This window comes from Stegostoma tigrinum, chromosome 22, assembly GCF_030684315.1.
Source record: "Stegostoma tigrinum isolate sSteTig4 chromosome 22, sSteTig4.hap1, whole genome shotgun sequence".
NCBI classification, from domain to species: domain Eukaryota; kingdom Metazoa; phylum Chordata; class Chondrichthyes; order Orectolobiformes; family Stegostomatidae; genus Stegostoma; species Stegostoma tigrinum.
In genome coordinates, this window is record NC_081375.1 from 54335623 (window position 1) to 54356327 (window position 20705).

Sequence of the window (20705 nt, forward strand, 5' to 3'; positions counted from 1 at the left end):
AGTACAAGCTCTAACAGCAAAAGAGAAATTTAAGATTGATGCTGGAAGGTTCTACTTCAAAAAGGAACTAACAAGGTACAAGTCTTTAAACTAGGAAGGTTATGGATGAAATTGAAATATAGCCCTTGTTTAAGATCTTGTCTGATAATCAGCGCTTATGTTATCTGTGAAAAGGGGCTTTTTTTTTGTATCTGTTGAGAAAAACATGGCGAGCTGTGGGAATATTATCAGCACCTTTTTTTTGTGCTTGGAACTCAGGAAAAGAATCATGTAGACTTTAAAGTAGGAGATCACAAGGAGTGACGAGGATAATGCCAGGAACTCAACCATCAACATTCTCATCATCAACAGCAATATTAGCACAAGAATTATCAACATCCTCATTGGGCAACCAAAAGATCCAGCATCTGGGGGCCAGGATGGAAATGGAGTATGTGGTGAATGAATAGATAATGTGGTAAGTCTTTCAGATGTTTTTGAGAAAGTTGGAGGAACTTAAGAACTCCAAGGCGCTAAAAAGCTTTGCCACCAGAAACAGAGCAGGGAGAGTGCAGACACAAAACAGATGAGTGGAGGGAGTAGTTGGGGCATGAAGCCTGAGCAGGTTACAGCAGCAGAATATCGGAGAGTTTGTGAATTAGAGCAAAGATTTTAGAGCCTTTTGATGGAGTGGGCTTTTGTAAGTCTCCTGATTTTTTTCATATTCTTGCAATAAAAGATTATGATCTTACCTGAAATTGCTGAAGAAAGCACTAGGAATAGAAAAAAAAATCATAAATCACTGAAGGCCTCAGTAAGTCCCAAAATTGGTAAAAACAGAAGGAAATCAAAGAATGGGTGAGTGGTGAGTATATTGAAGATAAATGGGTAGAACTGTTTCAGTCTGGCTCTGGACAGGGATATGTAAAGTTTCACACAAGGCTGGAGCGAGCCAGAATAAATGGACTGAGCAATCCTGAACTCTTGGAGAATGTGCAAAGTTGAAACAAGGATCACAGGACACAGGGCTCCCACATGATTTAGGATGTAGCTTGGATTGGAGAGTTCTATTAAGGTTTGGAGCAGTGACTGACATTGGAGGAAGATGCAGTCACAGTTACAGGAGAATAAGATCCAAAGCTGAGAATTACAGATTAGTTTGTCTCATATCTAGAGTGGAAAAATACTTCAACTGAAAGGTGGCAGCAAAGATCCAAATGTGTCATCAGAAGCAACCAGCAATGTGTAGAGAAGTAACAATTTGTTTCTTACAAACCTATTTGGATGCTTGGAGTGGGAAACTAAGCTCACAGATAGACTTCTCTCAGCTACTCTTTGTAGATTTAAAAAAATGTTTACTAATTTCCTCAAATCAGCTGGAAAGGTTAAGGCTTGTGGAATTTGCAAATTTGTTTAAATTGATTGGGAATTGGTTCAGCCCGGACAACGTAACACGTGAGCATCGGAAGTGCAGGAAAGTCAATGTTTCAGGTTTGGACTCTCCTTCGGGACTGGGGAGGGAGAAGGGAGCTAGAAATAAATAGGCGGGTTGAAGCTGGGGGAAAGGTAGCTGGGATGATAATAGGTGGATGCAGGGAGGGAGTTGTAGAGATCTGTCAATGGGAAGGGTGGAGCAGACAGGTGAGAAGGTAGATGGGCAGACGAGCATAGTGAGCAGTTCCTACGGAAAGCAGGTGGGAAGAAAATATCTTTTTGGTGGTGGGGTCTGATTGCAGATTGCAAAACTGGCCGAGGATGGTGCATTGGATTTGGAGATTGGTAGTGCGGTATGTGAGGACCTGGAGTCTCTATCCTGATTATAGTTTGGGGGAAGGGGATTTGAGAGCAGTAGTGCAGGATATTGGTTGAGGGTATTATGAATTATGGGAGAGAGGAAATTACAGTCCTGGGAAGAGATGAAGTATGGTTCCTCAGCAATTTTTCCTTTGATTCCTCCCACTTCCTACAAAACAAAGGGGTGGCCAGGGGAATCCACATGGGACCAATCTATGCCTACTTCTTTGTAGGATGCTTGGAACAGTTCCTCTTCAGCTAAACCAGCACCATCCCTTACCTCTTCCTCTGCTACATTGCTGACTGATTCAGTGCTGCCTCATGCTCCCACGAGTAACTCGAACAGTTCATCCACTTCATCAACACATTTCACCCTGACCTCAAATTCATCTGGACCATCTCTGACATCTCCCTGCCCTCCCTGGACCTCTCCGTCTTTGTCTCAGAAACTGACTTAGCACCGACATCCATTTCAAACACACTGACTCCCTCGGCTACCTTGACCACATTTGCTCTCACCTACCCTCCTGTAAAATGTGATCCCATGCTCCCATTTCCTCCATCTCTGCCACATCTGCTCCCAGGATGAAGAGTTCTACAGCTAGACATTCCAGACCTCCTTCTATTTCAAGGACCATAATATCTGCTCTCCCATGATTCATAAATGCCCTCAACTGAATCTCCTGCATTTCCCATACTTCTGCCCTTAAACCTACTCATCCTATCAACAATAAGGATAGAGTCCCCTTAGTCTTCACATATTACCCCACCAATCTCCAAATCCAATGCATCATCCTTTGCCATTTTTGCCATCTGCAATCAGATCCCACCACCATCAAGATATTTCCCTCCCCACCCCATCCGCTTTCTCTAGGGGCCGCTCACGCTGCCTCGCCAGCTCCACACTCCTCATCAACCTTACCACCACACCCAGTACCTTTCCCTGCAACACAGGAACTGCTACACCTCCCCTCTCACCTCTGTCCAAGGCCCTAAACAATCAATCCAAATCTGGCAGAGATTCACCTGTATCTCTTCTAATCAGGCCTATTGCATCCATCGCTCCTGATGTGGTCTCGTCTATATAAGAGAGACCAAGCGCATACTTGGTGACCACTTCGTGGAGAATCTCCCCACCTCCGACCTCATCCCATTTCCAGCCCTCCCTCTCATCCCCGCTTCCTTGACCTGATACAACTGGTTCATCTTCCTTCTCACCCATCTGCTCCACCCTTCTCAATGACCAATCTCCACAAAAACATCTCCACAATCCACTATCAACATCCCAGCAACCTTTCCCCCAGCCCCACGCCCCTCTCTCTATTTATTTCTGAGCCCCGTTCGCCCTCCCCAGTCCTGACGAAGGGTCTAGACCCGAAGCATGACTTTCCTTCTCCTCCAATGGTGTCTGACCTGCTGTACTTCTCCGGCTCTACATATTATCGATTCTGACTTCCAGCCTCTGCAGTCCTTACTATCTCCAATGTAACAAGTGACCACACTTCCAAAAGTAACATTTCGTAATGAAGTTGCATTGGGATATCCTGAATGAGGTGTTATGGTTCGGCTTCAATGAATATCAAAGAAACAATGAATATTCAATGAATATCAAAGAAACAAAGAAACCTACAGCACAGGAACAGGCCCATCGGCCCTCTAAGCCTGCGCCGATCAAGATCCTCTGTCTAACCTGTCATCTATTTTCTAACGGTCTGTGTCCATTTGCTCCCTGCCCATCCATGTACCTGTCCAAATATATCTTAAAAGATGCTAACGTGTCTGCGTCTACCACGTCCGCTGGCAACGCATTCCAGGCGCCCACCACCCTCTGTGTAAAGAACTTTCCACGCGTATCTCCCTTAAACTTTCCTCCTTAGCAGCAGAAGAGAAAGATGAGCAGTGAATGGAAAATGTTTTTACCGTGAAAGAGTGTTTAAAGATTACTCTCTGGGGATCTGATCTCAGAGTCTGATGCTTTAACTGTGAATACTACTGGGGCAGGGAATCTGGAACAATGATTAAACATTCTGAATGCACACCCTTCTCTGCACGTAAGTAATAAATAGAAAAGACAAATGTTATCTTCAAAAATTTAGACCTGTACATAAATGGAACTTAACTTCAGTGGTTTGGGTTTCAAACTGTATAAATACAATGTACTAACACTAAAACCTGAACAGTGTTTCTGACAGATTTGAAACGGAGGAGGATCCATTACTGCTTAAAGTAGGGAAAGTACAAATGTCAAGTAGTGGTGTTATCCATGACAGAACAGTCATCTACGAACTACACTTGATGAGCTGAATGGTATTTTCCTTGTTCACATTTACTTATGGCCCGTTGTACACAAGCTGTGGTCTCAACACTGCTGGTTCAGATGGTTGCCTCTTTGATGTAATATGATTGCAGTTAAAGCAGAGAGGTGCTGGGAATGAATTAGGTCATACCTAAGTCATCAGAAGTGCTCGGCCTGGGTGATCGCATTACATCTGAGCTGTACATGAGGAAGTTCTCGTACTCATCGTGTGCTTCGGCATCAATGATCGGAACATCTGGAATGATGGGAACTGTGGGTGGCAGAGACAGGCATTTAAATAAGCTGTTGGTTCATTTTGGCAGAGATTTTCAATGTTATGGCCACAAGCTTTTAGAAAAGTTTCTCATTTTAGTTTTGGAACAAATACAAACGGCAAACACAATTTTGAATCTCGAAATGTATTTTCAGTGTTATCAGCATCAGATAAATTTGTGTGTAGCATCACAGCATAGAACTATGCCAGTTCATCTCAATGGCTGTCTCTTGTTCTCTGGGAAGAATGACAGATTTCCTATGTTTAGGGAAAATGAGGCCGACACAGCACGGGCTGCAGGACTCAAGTCATAGCATGAAAGGCATTGCGACATTAAGTATTTCTGACCAGGAGACTCTCCAGCTCTTACTGTCTGCCATCAATGCATTAGAATGATATGCAGGTTGATAATCAACCTGTGAGGCTGCATTATAAACAGCTTCTATGGCCATCAGTACCAGGACTGGGTTTTATGTTTACAGCAGTACCCAAACTCATACATATTAAAATTGGCTAAAATATCCTTCTTTCAAATTACAGTGTTTTTTCATGACTTCTTTAGTATGATTGGGCAGGGAGTGGAGGGTCCCAGTGGGTGAAGACTCAAACACCTGACCAAGAGGCAGAGGTTATGAGAGAAACTGGTCAGAATTTAGAGGGAAGATGGCCTCACGTTGGGTCAAGGCAGATCTTGTGGATGCACGAAGATTTTTTTTCTGTGATGAATGGACCCAGGGAATGGGTTTCTGGTTTATGAGCTGAATGATGACTCACTGTGAGAGCTGGACCCGTTTCTTGCAGTGAGTTGAGTTCACCTCATACACAAGGAGGTACCTGGCAATATTACTCAGTGAGATCTAGTGTCCATTGCCTAGAGGAGGTGATCTCCCTGGTGTGTGTGTGTGTGTGTGTGTGTGTGTGTGTATTAATTCTCTGACTGAGTGTTCAATACTCTGCATGAGACAGTTCGCTTACTGGACATTGGCCTTTTTGGCTGCGTGGAGAGGTTCATTGTGGCTTCTCGGACAGGTCCCCAACCAGCACCATTCTTGGCTCGCACTGTGTACCGATATGGCTGCTCTGCTTTCAAATTCTCGATCATTACCATCCGCTTCTTTGGCTTATCGATCTTCACCGTCTTTGTAGGTCCAATGGGCTCTGTCAACACGTAGCAAACAAAACAATCAGAAACCTGGACGTTCCAGCCTGTCCTCTTGCTCAGGATTGCAACAGAAAGGAATACACACTTAAAATTTCACGAAAGAGGGCAAACCCCAGACACACTCATCATGAAGCACCTAGAAATTTGATCATGCAAATGCTTCTGAGTATATGTCTGGAGTGTTTCCCTGTTTGAGAGGTACTTACTATTCTCATCAGTCACCACAGTGTAAGTGACTTCATACTCTGTGATTTCCCCATTGGTTTCTGAAGGTTCGGCCCAGCTCAGTTGGGTCACAGTTGGTGAAATGACATTGAATGCCAATCGTCCTGGCTCATTTGGTACTAAAAGGAAACAATAAGAACATCAGCATTAGTTTTCCTCATATTGTACACCACAATGTCCACCATCTACAATCAGGAATGCCAAGTGCAGCTCTAGCAAAAGACCAAGAAGCTTGACATCATCCAGAACAAAGCAGCCTGCTCAGTTGGCAGCCCATCCACCAACTTCAACATTCCCTCCCTTCACCAGTGCTGTAGAGACAGCAGTGTGTTTGATCCACACGATGCAGTGTGAATATATCTTTTTTGATCGCACTTTCCTGTGACTTCTACCACCTGGATGAACAAGGGGTACAGATACAATACATGGGAACACCATCTTCTACACCATGTCACACACCATCCTGATGTGCTAGTATGTTTCCATTACCTCCTCAATGCTGGATCCAAGTACTGGAGCCCCCTCCCTAACAGTATATTGAGTATGCCTTTTACCTCATAAACTGCAGCAACTCATGAAAAAGCTCACCAACAGTTTCTCAATGGAATTTAAGGATGGGTTTTAAATGCTGTCCTCATCAACGACACTCACATTCCATGAATAAATTTAAAACAAGGATCTTAAGGCAAAGGCAAAGTAAGAGTTGCCTTGATGAGGGTTTTTCAGATTGTGGCCTAAACAGCTGCAAGTACAACCCCACCCCCCCATTACTCACACCATTTGACACTCATGATCACCTGCGGAAACCTATTATTTGGCCTGTCAAGACTCTACTCACACCATTTGTGTGTTCTTTTAATGTCTCTACCTATTGATCTCTCTATGAATTCTGTGCCTGTGTGCTTCTCTCTCACTTCACCTGTTGAAGGGGCAACGCTCTGAAAGCTTGTGGTTTCAAATAAACCTGTTGGACTATAACCTGGTGTTGCCTGACTTCTGACCTTGTAATTAGAGACAACAGAGAGGTTGATGGTGGAATTTTGAGATGGTCTTGTTAGTTATTTTAAAAGGAAATGCATAATCACCAGAAAGGAGAGATTATTTCTAATGTTAGCTATCATGGATTGAAGAAGGGTCATTGGGCAGCCAGAAGGTTAGAGGAGTTGAGGGAACAGGAGTTAGACCTGATGGATGAGGTTGAAGAGTGTAAGAAAGGAAGCTGGAGGAAAATGAGATGGAGAAATAATGGTTAGTATTGCTTGGGGACCAATGGTTGGGAGGGAAATTTGCCTTAGGAGGTGAGGGGGAAGTGGAAAGCCTTTCAGCCTCATGAGACCATGGCTGATAGAATCTTTCTCACACACTATTTTCATATTTCTTTACATCATTTGTATTTAGAAATTAGTCAGTCAATCTCTAATTTAAACAAAACACTTCCACAGTCCTCTGCGATTGAGGGTTCCAAAGATTCACAACTGTCTGAGTGAAAAGGTTATGCCCCATCTCAGTCCTGAGCGGCTTTGCCTTTATTTTAAAATTATGTGCCTTGTTCCCAGACTCCATAACCAAAACAAAAACAACCTATCTGTACCTACCCAGTCTACTGCTTGAAGTATCTTGTAGCTTTCAATGAGATCACCTCTCATCTCTAAAACTCCAGAGAATATAAGCCCAGTTTGCATAACTTCTCCTTGTAGCTAATTATGCCATGCCTGGTAAGAAGACTGAAGCTACATACAGTACTCCAGCTGCAGTCTAACCAATTTGATTGAAGATGAATGAATAATTCCTAACATAATGATGATAGAATTCAGAAACTATTTGCACCTGTTTCTAGAACTGAGGCTAGAGAGAGCGGAGGCAAGGGACTGAAGGAGAAGAGACGCTAAGACACATTCACGCCCTTGGTCCAAGTAGATTGTGGGGAAGGAAGATCTGTCACACTGCACAGCAGAGCTTCTGTCCTGTTCTTCACAGGCCAGTGCAGAATCTACCAGAAACATGATCACCTCTTGTCTGCCAACAGAAACCCTGTGCAATGCCCAGTTGAATGGCAAATAATAGTCATGTCAGGAGTTAATTTTATCCTTCTGATGTGATGTAAAACTGAGGCCTTAACTGAGATCCTAGTTGCCCTTCTAAATAGCTGTGGAGGATCCCATGGCCACCGTTTTGAGGAAGGGATAGGATGTTATGTTCCAGAGGCCAATATTTATCCTTTGACTCCTATCCTGAAACTGGTCATTTCACACTGCTGCATGTGGGAGTTTGCTGTGCACAGGTTGGAAGCTACATTTTTAAAACTGCAATAGTGATTACTGTTCATTGGCATCAAAGCACTTTGCAATATCCTAAGATCATGAAAAGCATGATAGAAATATATGCTGTTTCTTTCTTAATAATAATTCTGAAGTAGCTTACAGTCTTCCAGTGTGCGACAGTGAACAACCTCCGAGTGGGGCCCAAAACCTAGCGAGCTGTGGGCACAAACATTCATCTCATAGTCACAAAATGGGTAGAGATTGGTCAGATCAGCAGAGGGAGTAGTCGTTTTTATGATCCGAGAAGAATTCTCATCCCCTTCAATCCAGTAGGTCACCTGTACATGAAAGAGCTCTAGTTAATTTACCTGATCCATTCAACTTATTTCGGATGAAGGTGCTGACCATTAGAAAATAATTACACAAAATATTCTTCACAGAAACAGGCCAGTCAGCCCGTCTGCTTTGGCTTGGTGTTTATATTCCACACAAGTCTCCTCCCATTCCATCTGTCACATCTCAAACGTTCAATACGTCTTTTCTGTTCCCTCATGTATTTCTCTCCTTCTATTTACCCAAATTACTTTCTATGTTTACAAGTGTCACATTCAAACCACTCTCTGTGCAACAAAACTTCACTCTAATGCCCTCTTGATTTATTAGTGGCTACCTTGTAATGATCGTCCCTTATTTTGGAAAGTTCTCTCCCCATCTACTCATCCAGCATTTTAAAGACCACTGAAGATGGTCTAAAGATTTGAAGGTCACTTCTAATTCTCCTCCTTTCCCAGGAAATAAGAAACATATTTTGTGATAGCTGCAGTCACTTGGATCTGGAATCATACTTGTAGATATTTTCACTTTCACCAGACCTTGTATGTTTGTTTTGTGGTATCGAGACCACATCTGTATACAATTCCATACACCTGACCTTACACGGTGAGCATAGTTTCCTGGTAAGGTCGGGTATATAGAAGTGTATATAGGCAGGCTGACTGGCCTATATAGAACTGTATACAGGCAGGCTGACTGGCCTGTTTCTGTGAAGTATATTTTGTATAATTATTTTCTCGATACCACAAAACAAACATACAAGGTCTGGTGAAAGTGAAAATATCTATAAGCATGATTCTGTACCCTCAGAAATAAATTCCAGTGCTTTGTTAGCACTTTTAGTTGCTTTGCCAAGCTGTATTGTTATTTTAAACGATGTTTATACCTGCACACCCAGATTTCTTGGAGTTTTTACCCATTTATTTCTTATTTTCTAATGGCACAGATATCATTTCTGTTTTCCTACCTAAGTGCAAGGCCTTACTATTGTCTATAACAAAGTTTATTTGTCACTTTGCTGCCCAGTCTTCATGTTTTCTAATGTTTCATTATTTTACGTGGAATTTTTCCTCTTTGTTGGCTGAATCCCCAGTTTGGTATCATTAGTACATTTTACATTGAGTCCACTTGTTGAGTTAAGTCTAAATCTTTAATGTAAATATGACGAACAATTGTCCCTATACTGATTGTTGCGTCATACCACATTTGACATTCCTCTATACTGAGTAACTATCCTTTACCTAAACTCACTACTTTCTATTTGGTCAACCAATTTTTTTTGTCCATTTGCTCTGCCTCCAGATGTCAAACCTCTTTCATGAACTTGCTGTGTGGAACTCATTGAAAATGCTGACTGATCTGGTCACAGCAACAATCAAAGTTTTGCACAATTAGGGGAACAGCATAGAATCATGCAGCGGTGAATGAGGCCATTCTGCCCATTATGCATACACTGACTCTTTGAAAGAACTGTCCAACTAATGCCAATAATCAATATTGCTTTATTTTTCAAATATTTATCAAATTTCCTTTAAAAGGCTACTATAGAATCTGCCCCATTCACCCTTTCAGGGCCCTGAATCATAACAGGTTTATGCATAAAAATAATTTTCATCATTGCCTCCCAGGACTTTTTCTGCCAATTATCTTAATTTGGCACGCATTGCTGACTTATCTGTTAGTGGAACCAAATTGCTCCCTTTCTATTTTATCAAAACCTTCCTAATTTTGAACACCTTCATCGAGTCACCATTTAACAATAAAACTTACCGTCTTTCTTTGAAGGATAACAATCCCAGTTTTTCTCATCAACACTTTTGGAGAAGAAGGCGTATGCTTTACCATGAGCTATCTGTCAAGTTCTATTGAGACTCAATGGGGACCAGTGTCGGATGGAAACCAAGAAACTTAAACCTATTCACATGGGATGCACCATTGAACCTTGAGGAGGAGTGGGTGGCAATGGAGAAGCCACACCAGATGTACCATAGAACAGCAAGAGAGATGAGTGCATATGAAGTACCATGGAACTTCAATGGTGGGACCAAGAGAGTACCATTCAGCCTCAGAGGGATCTCACATGTAACTTTAGGAGAGGCATAGAAGATACACTATGTGTAAAACTGAAATCCCTCATTCTGTTCAATTGTTATTTGTTTATGGTGAGTCCAGTCTTTCAGTCTTTGGTACCACAGAGAAAGAAGATTGAGCTAGGTAACAAAGGGTAACAGTTACGAAGAGGATTTGGGTAATAGGCTATAGCTGGCAATGTAATACGCTGAAAGTTCAGGAATTCGAGCGTGCCTTCTCTGCCATTGAATTTATTTGTATGGATGCTCTGCATCATTTCTTTTAGGGAAGTCTGTGGAACTCTCAGTTCTATTGTAGGAGTCAACAGTCCTGCTGCTGTCGAGTAATCCCCAACGACCGCTGAGTTCGGTACTTCACACTGACACCAGAATCAACGCTGCTGACAACCTAACCAGATGGTCAAAGATCCATTACCTTATATTCTGATGGTCGGCCTGGCGGAGGGGTCCAATTCAGACGGATTCTTCTGCTGTCAATTGGGTGAGCTTTCACATTAGTTGGTGGGGAATTAATGGGGTTGGCATCCTTCAGAGGGATTGTTGCTTGATTTACTGTAATATCAGACAGCAGGATACATTAATGAAAGGCCTTAAACTTTCTTACTGACTATAGAAGAATTGGGAGCAATCCAGTATTATTCATCTGGACTGAAAATTAAAATATACGAGATTGAAACATTAGAGAAGAAAAATTATTTAGGATGTGTGGCTTAAATGTGTTTTTCATATGCACACACTGAATATACAGAACTGAATGCATTCAAATACAAATTAAACTTATTGGTTATGATGTGGTAACCATTAGATGAATAGACACTGGAGATTTTACGGATGGAATTAAGAAATAGAAAAGGATAGTAGGGTTAGTGTACAGGCATCCAGCATCAGCTCAGAAATGATAGACTGCTTCAATGCAGAGATCAGATAAGTGTGAGGCAAAGGCAGGATGGTTTTAATTAGAGGTTTTAGTTATATATAGATTGAGGTAAGGCTACTACATGGCACTGAAACTTCTTCAGTGTATTCAGAATAGTTTATTGCAACGATGTGTCCTAGAACCAAGAAAGCATGTCATATTAGATTTTACAAGTAATGAATCAGGTTTAGTTAATAGCCCAACACAATGTGAGCATATATCTAAAAGTGGCCAAAATGTGATCAAATTCAGCCTGATGTTTGGAAAGGAGAAACACAAAGCAACAACTAATGTTCTAGATTTAGGTAAGGATGGCTTCAATTGTTCGAGACAAAGACTGTCCACAAATATACTGATAAATCTGCTGATACAGAAAACCACAGAAAACTGGAGGACAGAATTCTGAAAGAATTTGTGATGCAGAACTTTATACATCTAATATAGGAAAAGCCTTTACTTGCCAACAAAAAAAATTGGAAGACTAATGAGGTGAGAGGCAACCTAAAACTAGGGGAAAAACACAAATTGCAAAAATAAAATCCTGGTGTCTGGGAGAGAAACAAGAAGCAGCAAAGGGTGAGAAAATTCAAATTAATCACGACAAAATGAGTACTGAAAGAAATATGCAAAGGATATGACATTTACCACAAAAAGAGTTATTATGTTGTTACAAAAAGATGGTATGAGTAATGTTCTCCACTTGAAAGCTGATTATAGTGCTAGTGTCAATGAAAATAAGGGAACTGTTGGATCTCTATTGTGTACGCATTTACACTAAAGGAAGAGTTCAGCATGACACAGATAACAAGGAAACTAATACTGCATTGAATCAGGGAAGGGGACTCACCAAAATTAACAATGATGAACATTGATACAGTGATTTTAATGTAACTAAACATTTCAAGGTACTTTACAGAAACATCATGAACTTGATACTGAGCTACACAAGGAGATATCAGTCCATATGACTGAAAGCTTGATTCATGAAACAGAACCTAAGGAGCACCTTAGAGCAGGATGTGGAGGTAGAGGGAAACATGGTCGAACTCCAGAGCTCAGTGTCGAGACAGATGAGGACACTGCACTCAGTGATGGAGTGATTGAAAAGGCCAGAATTATCACAGTAAAAAGGTTCACAGGGCACTGTGGGGCTGGGGGGGTGGGGGGGGGGGGTGTGTGTGGGGGACAACAGAGACAAGGAGGGACAGGGCCCTGGTTGTTTTACAACAAAGATATTGCTTGACCAGAGAAAATTTCAAAACATTGGAATTGAAGAGTGATAAATATGCAGAACCAGCTGGATTCTATTTAAAAGATCATGGGTGAGAATTTTGTAGATTCCCTCAATATAATCGTTCAAAGTTGCCTCAATTCAGGAACATTCCTAGAGAATGGAAAATTGTCATTGTGCTATTCAAAAAGTGTGAGAGAGGAGAAAAGCGGGAGGTTATACATTGGTTAAACTTACATTTGATGTCAGAGCAGCTTGGTCACTGTGCATGAACGGACAGCCACAGGAAAGAAACAGGAAGAGAAGGTTCACTTAGCTGATACCAGGTATGGAGAGACTCTCTTCTGAGGAGAGTTTGAGAAGATTGGGCCTGTACCCATCAGAATTTACAAGAATGAGAGGGACCCTCATTGAAACATACAAGAACCTTAAGAGACTCAAGAGGGCTGGTGCAGAATGGTTGCTTCCTCTAGTGGGAGAGTCTGAGACCACAGGCATGAGCTCACAAATCCCACATTTAAGACAGAGATGAGGAAGAATTTCTTCTTTCAGAGGGTTTTGAATCTGTGGAGTTCTTTACCACAAAGGGCTGTAAAGAGTGGATCATTAAATTTATTCAAGGCTCAGATAGGTTTAGGTTTGATAAAGATAGATTTTTAGTCAGCAAGAGAATCAAGGATTATGGGTAAAAGCAGTAAAGTGGTGTTGAGGATGATCAGAGCAGCCATGATCTCATTGAATAATGGAGCAGACTCAATGGACTGATAGGCCAACTTCTACTCTCATATCGTATGATCTTATTAAGTCCCACTTTGAAGCTGTAAGCATATTATCCAGTTAATTGTGAATCACAGAGTAGGGTGACAAGGTGGCTCAGTGATTGGCACTGCTACCTCACAGCGCCAGGGTCCTGGGTTTGATCCAGCACTGGGCGACTTTCTGCGTGGAGTTTGCACATTCTCTGTGTCTGCGTGAGTTTCCACTGGGTGCTCTGGTTTCCTTCCACAGTCCAAAGATGTGCAAGTTTCATAGAATCCCTACAGTGTGGAACCAGGCTATTCAGACCAACAAGTCCACACCACCCGTCCGAGGAGCATCCCACCCCAGACCCATGCCCCTACCCTTTCCCTGTAACCCTGCATTGCCCATGTCTAATCCACCTAACCTTCACAGACCCAGATACTATGGCAAATTTAGCATGGTCAGTCCACCTAACCTGCACATCTTTGGACTGCTGGAGGAAACCTGAGCACCCGGAGGAAAGCCACGCAGACATGGGGAGAACATGCAAACTCCACAGTCAGCCGAGGGCGGAATTGAACCCGGTCCTTGGTGCTGTGAGGGAGCAGTGCTAACCACTGAGCCACCGTGCCACCAGTTAGGTGGTTTGGCCATGCTAAATTGCCCCGAGTGTTCAGGGATGTGTAGGTTAGGTGTGTTAGATATGGGAAATGTAGGGATAGTGGATGGATCTGGATGGGATGGTCTTCAGATGGTCTGTGTGGAGTTGCTGGGCCACATGGCCTGTTTCCACACTGTGGGGATTCTATGATTCTAAGTTTTAGAAGATATGGGAGTATATCAGTGATTGACTGCAAGACATTGGTATGAGTCATAATCTGGATTGCACCTGCAACAAGCTTTGATGTCAGCACTTTCTCACATCACCATTCTTGACCTTCAAGTCTCTTATGGAAAACCTCCCTTCTGTTTTTGAGGGATATATAATGTTGCCATGGATGGAATAGTATAACTACCACTGCATAATAATGATTCATGTTGCAACAGGCGTTCACTGTGTAAGATACTACAGCAACTCAGTCAGGCTCCTTCGACCGCACTTTCCAAACCCATGCCCACTGCTACAAGGACAAGGGCAGCAGATACATGAGAATACCAGCTCCTGAAAGTTCCCTCCAAGTCACTCACCATCCTGACCTAGAGCCATATCACCGTTCCTTTACTGTTGCGGTGTCAAAATCCTGTAAGTACCTCACTAGTTGTATTGTAGGTGCACTTACACCTGCAGTGATTCAACAAGCAGCTCACCATCACCTTCCCCAGAGTCATTATGGTTGTGCGATAAATGCTGGTTCGGTCAACAACACCCATATCCCACAAAAGAATAAGAAGACTCATTGTTTATGAGGTGCTGGTTTCTGAGTTGTCATATGGCCCATATACTGAAATAATAAAACCTTTAGAATCCAACATGTAATCCAACAACGGTCTGAGCTTTAAAGCTTGCAATACTCTGGGGTTATACAACAGCACTCAGCATAGCTGAAATTCAGCCAAAATGTCGTTCAGCAATAACATGCTTTCACTTCTTAGACCCCAACATCTGCAATATATCAGACTTCCACTGTAAACCATATAGATCATAGACTATATGGACCACTATACTACAATATGCTCAAAAAAATCAGAGGGGTATTTTCCAAAGGAAACAGAAAGGCTGAAAATGCAAACGGAGAAAATAAATGAATAAAGCAATGGTGTGTAAGATCCAGAGGTTGGTTACGTGAATAAGAATCATGAAGACCAGTGTCAATTTTCTGTCCTTAGGGGCACTGCCCCCAGTGCAGGTACAGAATTCAGATCTATTCCATAACATCTACTAATGTTGCTCAAAACTAATTTACCCTCATTCAAGGTGTGACTGTAAGTGATATCCGAGCGGGGACCATCTCCAAGATCATTGTAGGCCAGTACATTCATTGCGTAGTAACAGCCTGGCTGGAGATTGATGAGCTCAGCAAAAGTATTCTTTGTCTCTATGACCTGAGAGGCGAGTCTGTCATCCTCAGGCCAGTACTCCACCTGAGAAAAGAAAAGCACGCCCAGTTAATAAGAACATGTTAGAACATAAGAACTAGGAGCAGGAGTAGGCCATCCGGCCCCTTGAGCCTGCCTTGCCATTCACTTAGATCATGACTGATCTTCTTGAGACTCAGCTCCACTTACTTGCCCACTCACCATAACCCTAATTCCTTTACTGTTGAAGAATTTATATAGCCTTGCCTTAAAAACATTCAGCAAGGTAGCTTCAACCACTTCACTGGGCAGGGAATTCCACAGATTCACAACCCTTTGGGTGAAGAAGTTCCTCCTGACCTCAGTCCTACATCTGCTTCCCTTTATTTTGAGGCGATGCCGTCTAGTCCTAGTTTCACCTACTAGTGGAAACAACCTCCCTGCCTCCACCTTATCTATTCCCTTCACAATCTTAGATGTTTCTATAAGATCTCTCCTCATTCTTCTGAATTCCAATGATTATATTCCCAGTCTACTCAGTCTCTCCTCATAATCCAACTGTCTCAACTCTGGAATCAACTGAGTGAATCTCCTGTGCACCCCCTCCAGTGCTAGTATACCTCTTCTCAAGTAAGGAGACCAAAACTGCACACAGAACTCCAGGTGTGGCCTCACCAGGACCCTATACAGTTGCAGCATAGCCTCCCTGTTTTCAAACTCCATCCCTCTAGCAATGACAAACAAAATTCCAGATAACAAAATGTGAAGCTGGATGAACACAGCAGGCCAAGCAGCATCTCAGGAGCACAAAAGCTGACGTTTCGGGCCTCGACCCTTCATCAGACAGGGGGATGGGGAGAGGGATCTGGAATAAATAGGGAGAGAGGGGGAGAGGAGAGTATAGGTGGGGAGGTAGGGAGGGGATATGTCAGTCCAGGGAAGACAGACAGGTCAAGGAGGTGGGATGCGGTTAGTAGGTAGGAAATGGAGGTGCGACTTGAGGTGGGAGGAAGGGATAGGTGAGAGGAAGAATAGGTTAGGGAGGTGGGGACAGGCTGGGCTGGTTTTGGGATGCAGTGGGGGGAGGGGACGAGCTAGGCTGGTTTTGGGATGCAGTGGGGGAAGGGGAGATTTTGAAGCTTGTGAAGTGCACATTGATACCATTGGGCTGCAGGGTTCCCAATTGGAATATGAGTTGCTGTTCCTGCAACCTTCGGGTGGCATCATTTTGGCACTGCAGGAGGCCCATGATGGACATGTCGTCTGAGGAATGGGAGGGGGAGTTAAAATGGTTCGCAACTGGGAGGTGCAGTTGTTTATCACGAACCGAGCGGAGGTATTCTGCAAAGCGGTCCCCAAGCCTCCATTTGGTTTCCCCAATGTAGAGGAAGCCACACCGGGTGCAGTGGATACAGTATAGCACATTGGCAGATGTGCAGGTGAACATCTGCTTAATATGGAAAGTCATCTTGGGGCCTGGGATGGGGGTGAGGGAAGAGGTGTGGGGGCAAGTGTAGCACTTCCTGCGGTTGCAAGGGAAGGTGCAGGGTGTGGTGGGGTTGGAGGGGAGTGTGGAGCATACAAGGGAGTCACAGAGAGAGTGGTCTCTCCGGAAGGCAGACAAGGGTGGGGATGGAAAAATGTCTTGGGGTTGGATTGTAGATGGCAGAAGTGTCAGAGGATGATGCGTTGTATCTGGAGGTTGGTGGGGTGGTATGTGAGAACGAGGGGGATCCTCTTGGGGCGGTTGTGGAGGGGCGGGGTCTGAGGGATGTGTTGCGGGAAATGCAGGTGATGCGGTCGAGGTCGTTCTCGACCACTGTGGGGGGAAAGTTGCGGTCCTTGAAGAACGTGGATGTCTGGGATGTGCGGGAGTGGAATGCCTCATCCTGGGAGCAGATACAACGGAGGCGGAGGAATTGGGAATAGGGGATGGAATTTTTGCAGAAGGGTGGATGGGAGGAGGTGTATTCTAGGTAGCTGTGGGTGTCGGTGGGCTTGAAATGGACATCATCCCAAAACCAGCCTAGCTCGTCCCCTCCCCCCACTGCATCCCAAAACCAGCCCAGCCTGTCCCCGCCTCCCTAACCTGTTCTTCCTCTCACCTATCTCTTCCTCCCACCTCAAGCCGCACCTCCACTTCCTACCTACTAACCTCATCCCGCCTCCTTGACCTGTCCGTCTTCCCTGGACTGACCTATCCCCTCCCTACCTCCCCACCTATACTCTCCTCTCCACCTATCTTCTTTTCTCTCCATCTTCGGTCCGCCGAAGGGTGGTAGGTGGTAAATAGTGAGGAGTATCGCCTTGGATTACAAAAGGATATGGATGGCTCACCAGTGGGAAATAGAATTCAATCCAGATAAATGTGAGGTGATACACTTGGACAGGACAAAAAGTCAAGGGGATACATAATGTATGGTAGGATCCTGGGAAGGATTGAGAATCAGAAGGATCTTGGTGTGCAGGTACACTGGTGCCTTAAGTTTTGTTTTTGTTCATTTGGATAAAGTGGTTAACAAGGCATATGGGAGACATATCTCACTGAAACATAGAATTTAAGAGCAGGGAGGTTATGCTGGAACTGTATAAAACATTGGTTCGGCCACAGCTCCAGCACTGTGTGCAGTTCTGGAATCTATGTTATATGAGGGATGTGATATCATTGGAGAGAGTGCAGGGGAGATTTACCAGGATGTTGCCTGGGCTGGAGTGTTTCAGTTATGATGAGAGATTGAACAGAATAGAGTTGCTTTTCCTTAGAGCAGAGGAGATTGAGAGGGGACATGATTGAGATGTATCAAATAATGAAGAGCATGGAGGGAGTAGACAATATTCCCAGAGGATGGTGGGAATTTGGAACTCCCTGGCTATAAGGATGGCAGAGGCAGGAACCCTCACAACATTTAAGAAGTATTTAGTTGTGCACTTGCGATGTTAAGGCATTCAAAACCATGTGACAGATGTTGGAAAATGGAATTAGAATTATCAGGGGCTTGTTTTGCAGGTGCACATGCAGTGGGCTGAAGGGCCTTTTTCTGTGCTGCAAGTCTCTATGATTCTCAGGACTACAGGCGCTTTCTATCCATTCTATTTAGACCCTTTGTGATTTCATAAGCCATGATTAGTTTTTTCTCAGTCTCATCTATTGTAAGCAACCACAACTGATTTAATCATTCCTCATTGCTAAAATTCTATAATCCTGGCAACATCCTCAGAAATCTCCTTTTCCAGAAGACTACATCCTTCCTGTTTGTTGGTGACAAGAACCATATGGAGTGATTAGTTGCTGTCTAACTATGTTTTTATGCAGTTTCAGCTTAACCTCCCACTCTTATACTTTAGACCTTTTGCTGATAAAGGAAAGTATTTTTTGTCCCTTCTTAACCATGTATGCCTGTTTGCTACCTTTAGGGTTCCTTGGACTTTCACTCCAAGGTCCCTCACTACCTCTACACCTAGCAGTGTCCCAGCATTTTGTATAATCCTTTACTTTGTTTATCTTCTGAAAAATCACCCTTCTCCAGACTGAATTTCGTTTGTCACTTTGTTTTTGTTCATTTGTCACTTTTCTGCCCACCCAATCAATCCATTGATATCTGTCTGCACTCCACAACTTTGTTTTTTACTACTAAACACATGGTCAGTTTTTACATTATTTGCAACCTTCCATTTAAGTTTAAATCATTGATCTGTACCATGAGCAGCAGGGTCTGAGTACTGAGTCCTTCAGAACCCAACTGGAAGCAGTCATCCAGTCAGTAAAACACTTATTGTCCATTAATTTTGGCTTCTTGTAACTGACTCAGTTCAGAATCTAATTTGCTGCCTAAGCTTTTAGTTTTCTGACCAGTCTGCCTGAGATGGGACTTTGTCAAATGTGTTGCTAAAATCTATGAAGACTATGTCAAACCTGCAACCTTCACTGGCCTTCTTCAAACAATCAGTTAAGTTAGTCAGACACATTTTCCTTTATCAAATCTGCACTGACTGACTTTGGTTGATCCATACATCTCTCAGTGATGATCGATATTCTCAATTTCTTTTCTATTGTTGAGAACTACACAGGCGTATCTAAGTGTCCTCTAAGTGGACCATCTAACTGTCCACCATCACCTGCGAGTTCCCCTCCAAGCCCCTCAGCATTCTGACATGGAAATATATTGTCATTCCTTTACTGTCACTGGGTCAAAATCCTGAAATTATCCCCCTTACTGCATTGTGGGTCTACCTATAGCACATGAACTGCAGCGGTTCAAGAAGGCAACTCACCACCACCTTCCCAACAGCAACCAGAGATGGGCAATAAATGACGGCCAGTCAGCAATGCTCACATCCCAGGAATGAATTACAAAAGAAGTTTCTCCATTTTATCCCTTTCTGCCCTGTTAAGCCACAGTACACTATTAGGAGTCCTCTGGGGCCACTCCTGTGGGCAGAAAGGTCCTGTAGCCAGAAAGGAATGGAAAATTAAGGTCAAAGTTTTGCCTTTCTGACCCCACGCTGCCCTTAACAGATTACCCAGGTTCATTGTCTAAATCAAAGTCCAGACCAGCCAAGGCAAGTTAAGGTACCCTCGGACCAAAACTCACACCAGTGTGACAGGAATCTTAAGCCGATCCTCCTGTACGCTCTAGCCGTACATTCAGCTTCACTACCCTGTTATTTCTGCACTCAGTGCTGAAAGAGACTGGGAGTAATTCGATAATTACTACCTTTTTAATTCCTTCCCTGGCTTCTAAAACCTTCCCTGCTTCTGTCATTGGAGCTGATATGGACCAGGACCACAGAACTGCCCTGTGACATCCTTGATTCTGGCACTGAGAAGTTACATACCATCGTAGGATCATGCCTTCACCTACACAAATGCCTATCTGCTCCCCTAACTGTTGAATCTCCTAGCACTAATATTTTCTTGACTTGCCTCCTCTTCACCTGCACCAGCCATGATAGACTGAACTTTGCTCAACCTGCATTCTTCACTGAATATCACTGAAGGGTGTGGCGTTCCCCTACATGACTTGCTTGACTTGCTAGCAGTTATAATTCCTTCTCTGCCTGCACACCTATAAATTGTGGGATGGCCACATCCAGAAATTTGTTATACATCTTGCTTTCAAGTTTACAAATGCACCACAATATCACCAACTGTTGCTTAAGCTCCAAAATCAATTGTCCAATTAGTTAGAGATAGTAGTAACTGCAGATCTGAAATAACAAGGTGTACAGCTGGATGAACACAGCAGGCCGCATCAGAGGAGCAGGAACGCTGATGTTTTGGGCCTAGACCCTTCTTCAGACACAAATAGTTATACTGCTTAGTTAGTTATGTTATTATCCAGTTAGTTATGTTATTCAGGAACAAAAACAGAAGTTGCTGGGAAAGC

The 20705-nt window shown here is 43.3% G+C and overlaps 1 protein-coding gene across 4 annotated transcripts in view; it reads right to left on the reverse strand.

Annotated features, from left to right (window-relative positions):
- itgb4 (integrin, beta 4) overlaps nt 1-20705 on the reverse strand; it is a 143972-nt gene that overhangs the window by 43109 nt on the left and 80158 nt on the right. For all 4 annotated transcript variants that reach the window (XM_059653848.1, XM_059653847.1, XM_048555468.2 and 1 more), the window contains 6 exons: nt 15207-15384; nt 10830-10966; nt 8152-8329; nt 5712-5849; nt 5319-5501; nt 4221-4340 (listed from right to left, as the gene is read on the reverse strand). In XM_059653848.1, the coding sequence (XP_059509831.1) occupies nt 4221-4340; nt 5319-5501; nt 5712-5849; nt 8152-8329; nt 10830-10966; nt 15207-15384 (934 nt within the window). The remainder of the gene's footprint in view (nt 1-4220; nt 4341-5318; nt 5502-5711; nt 5850-8151; nt 8330-10829; nt 10967-15206; nt 15385-20705) is intronic.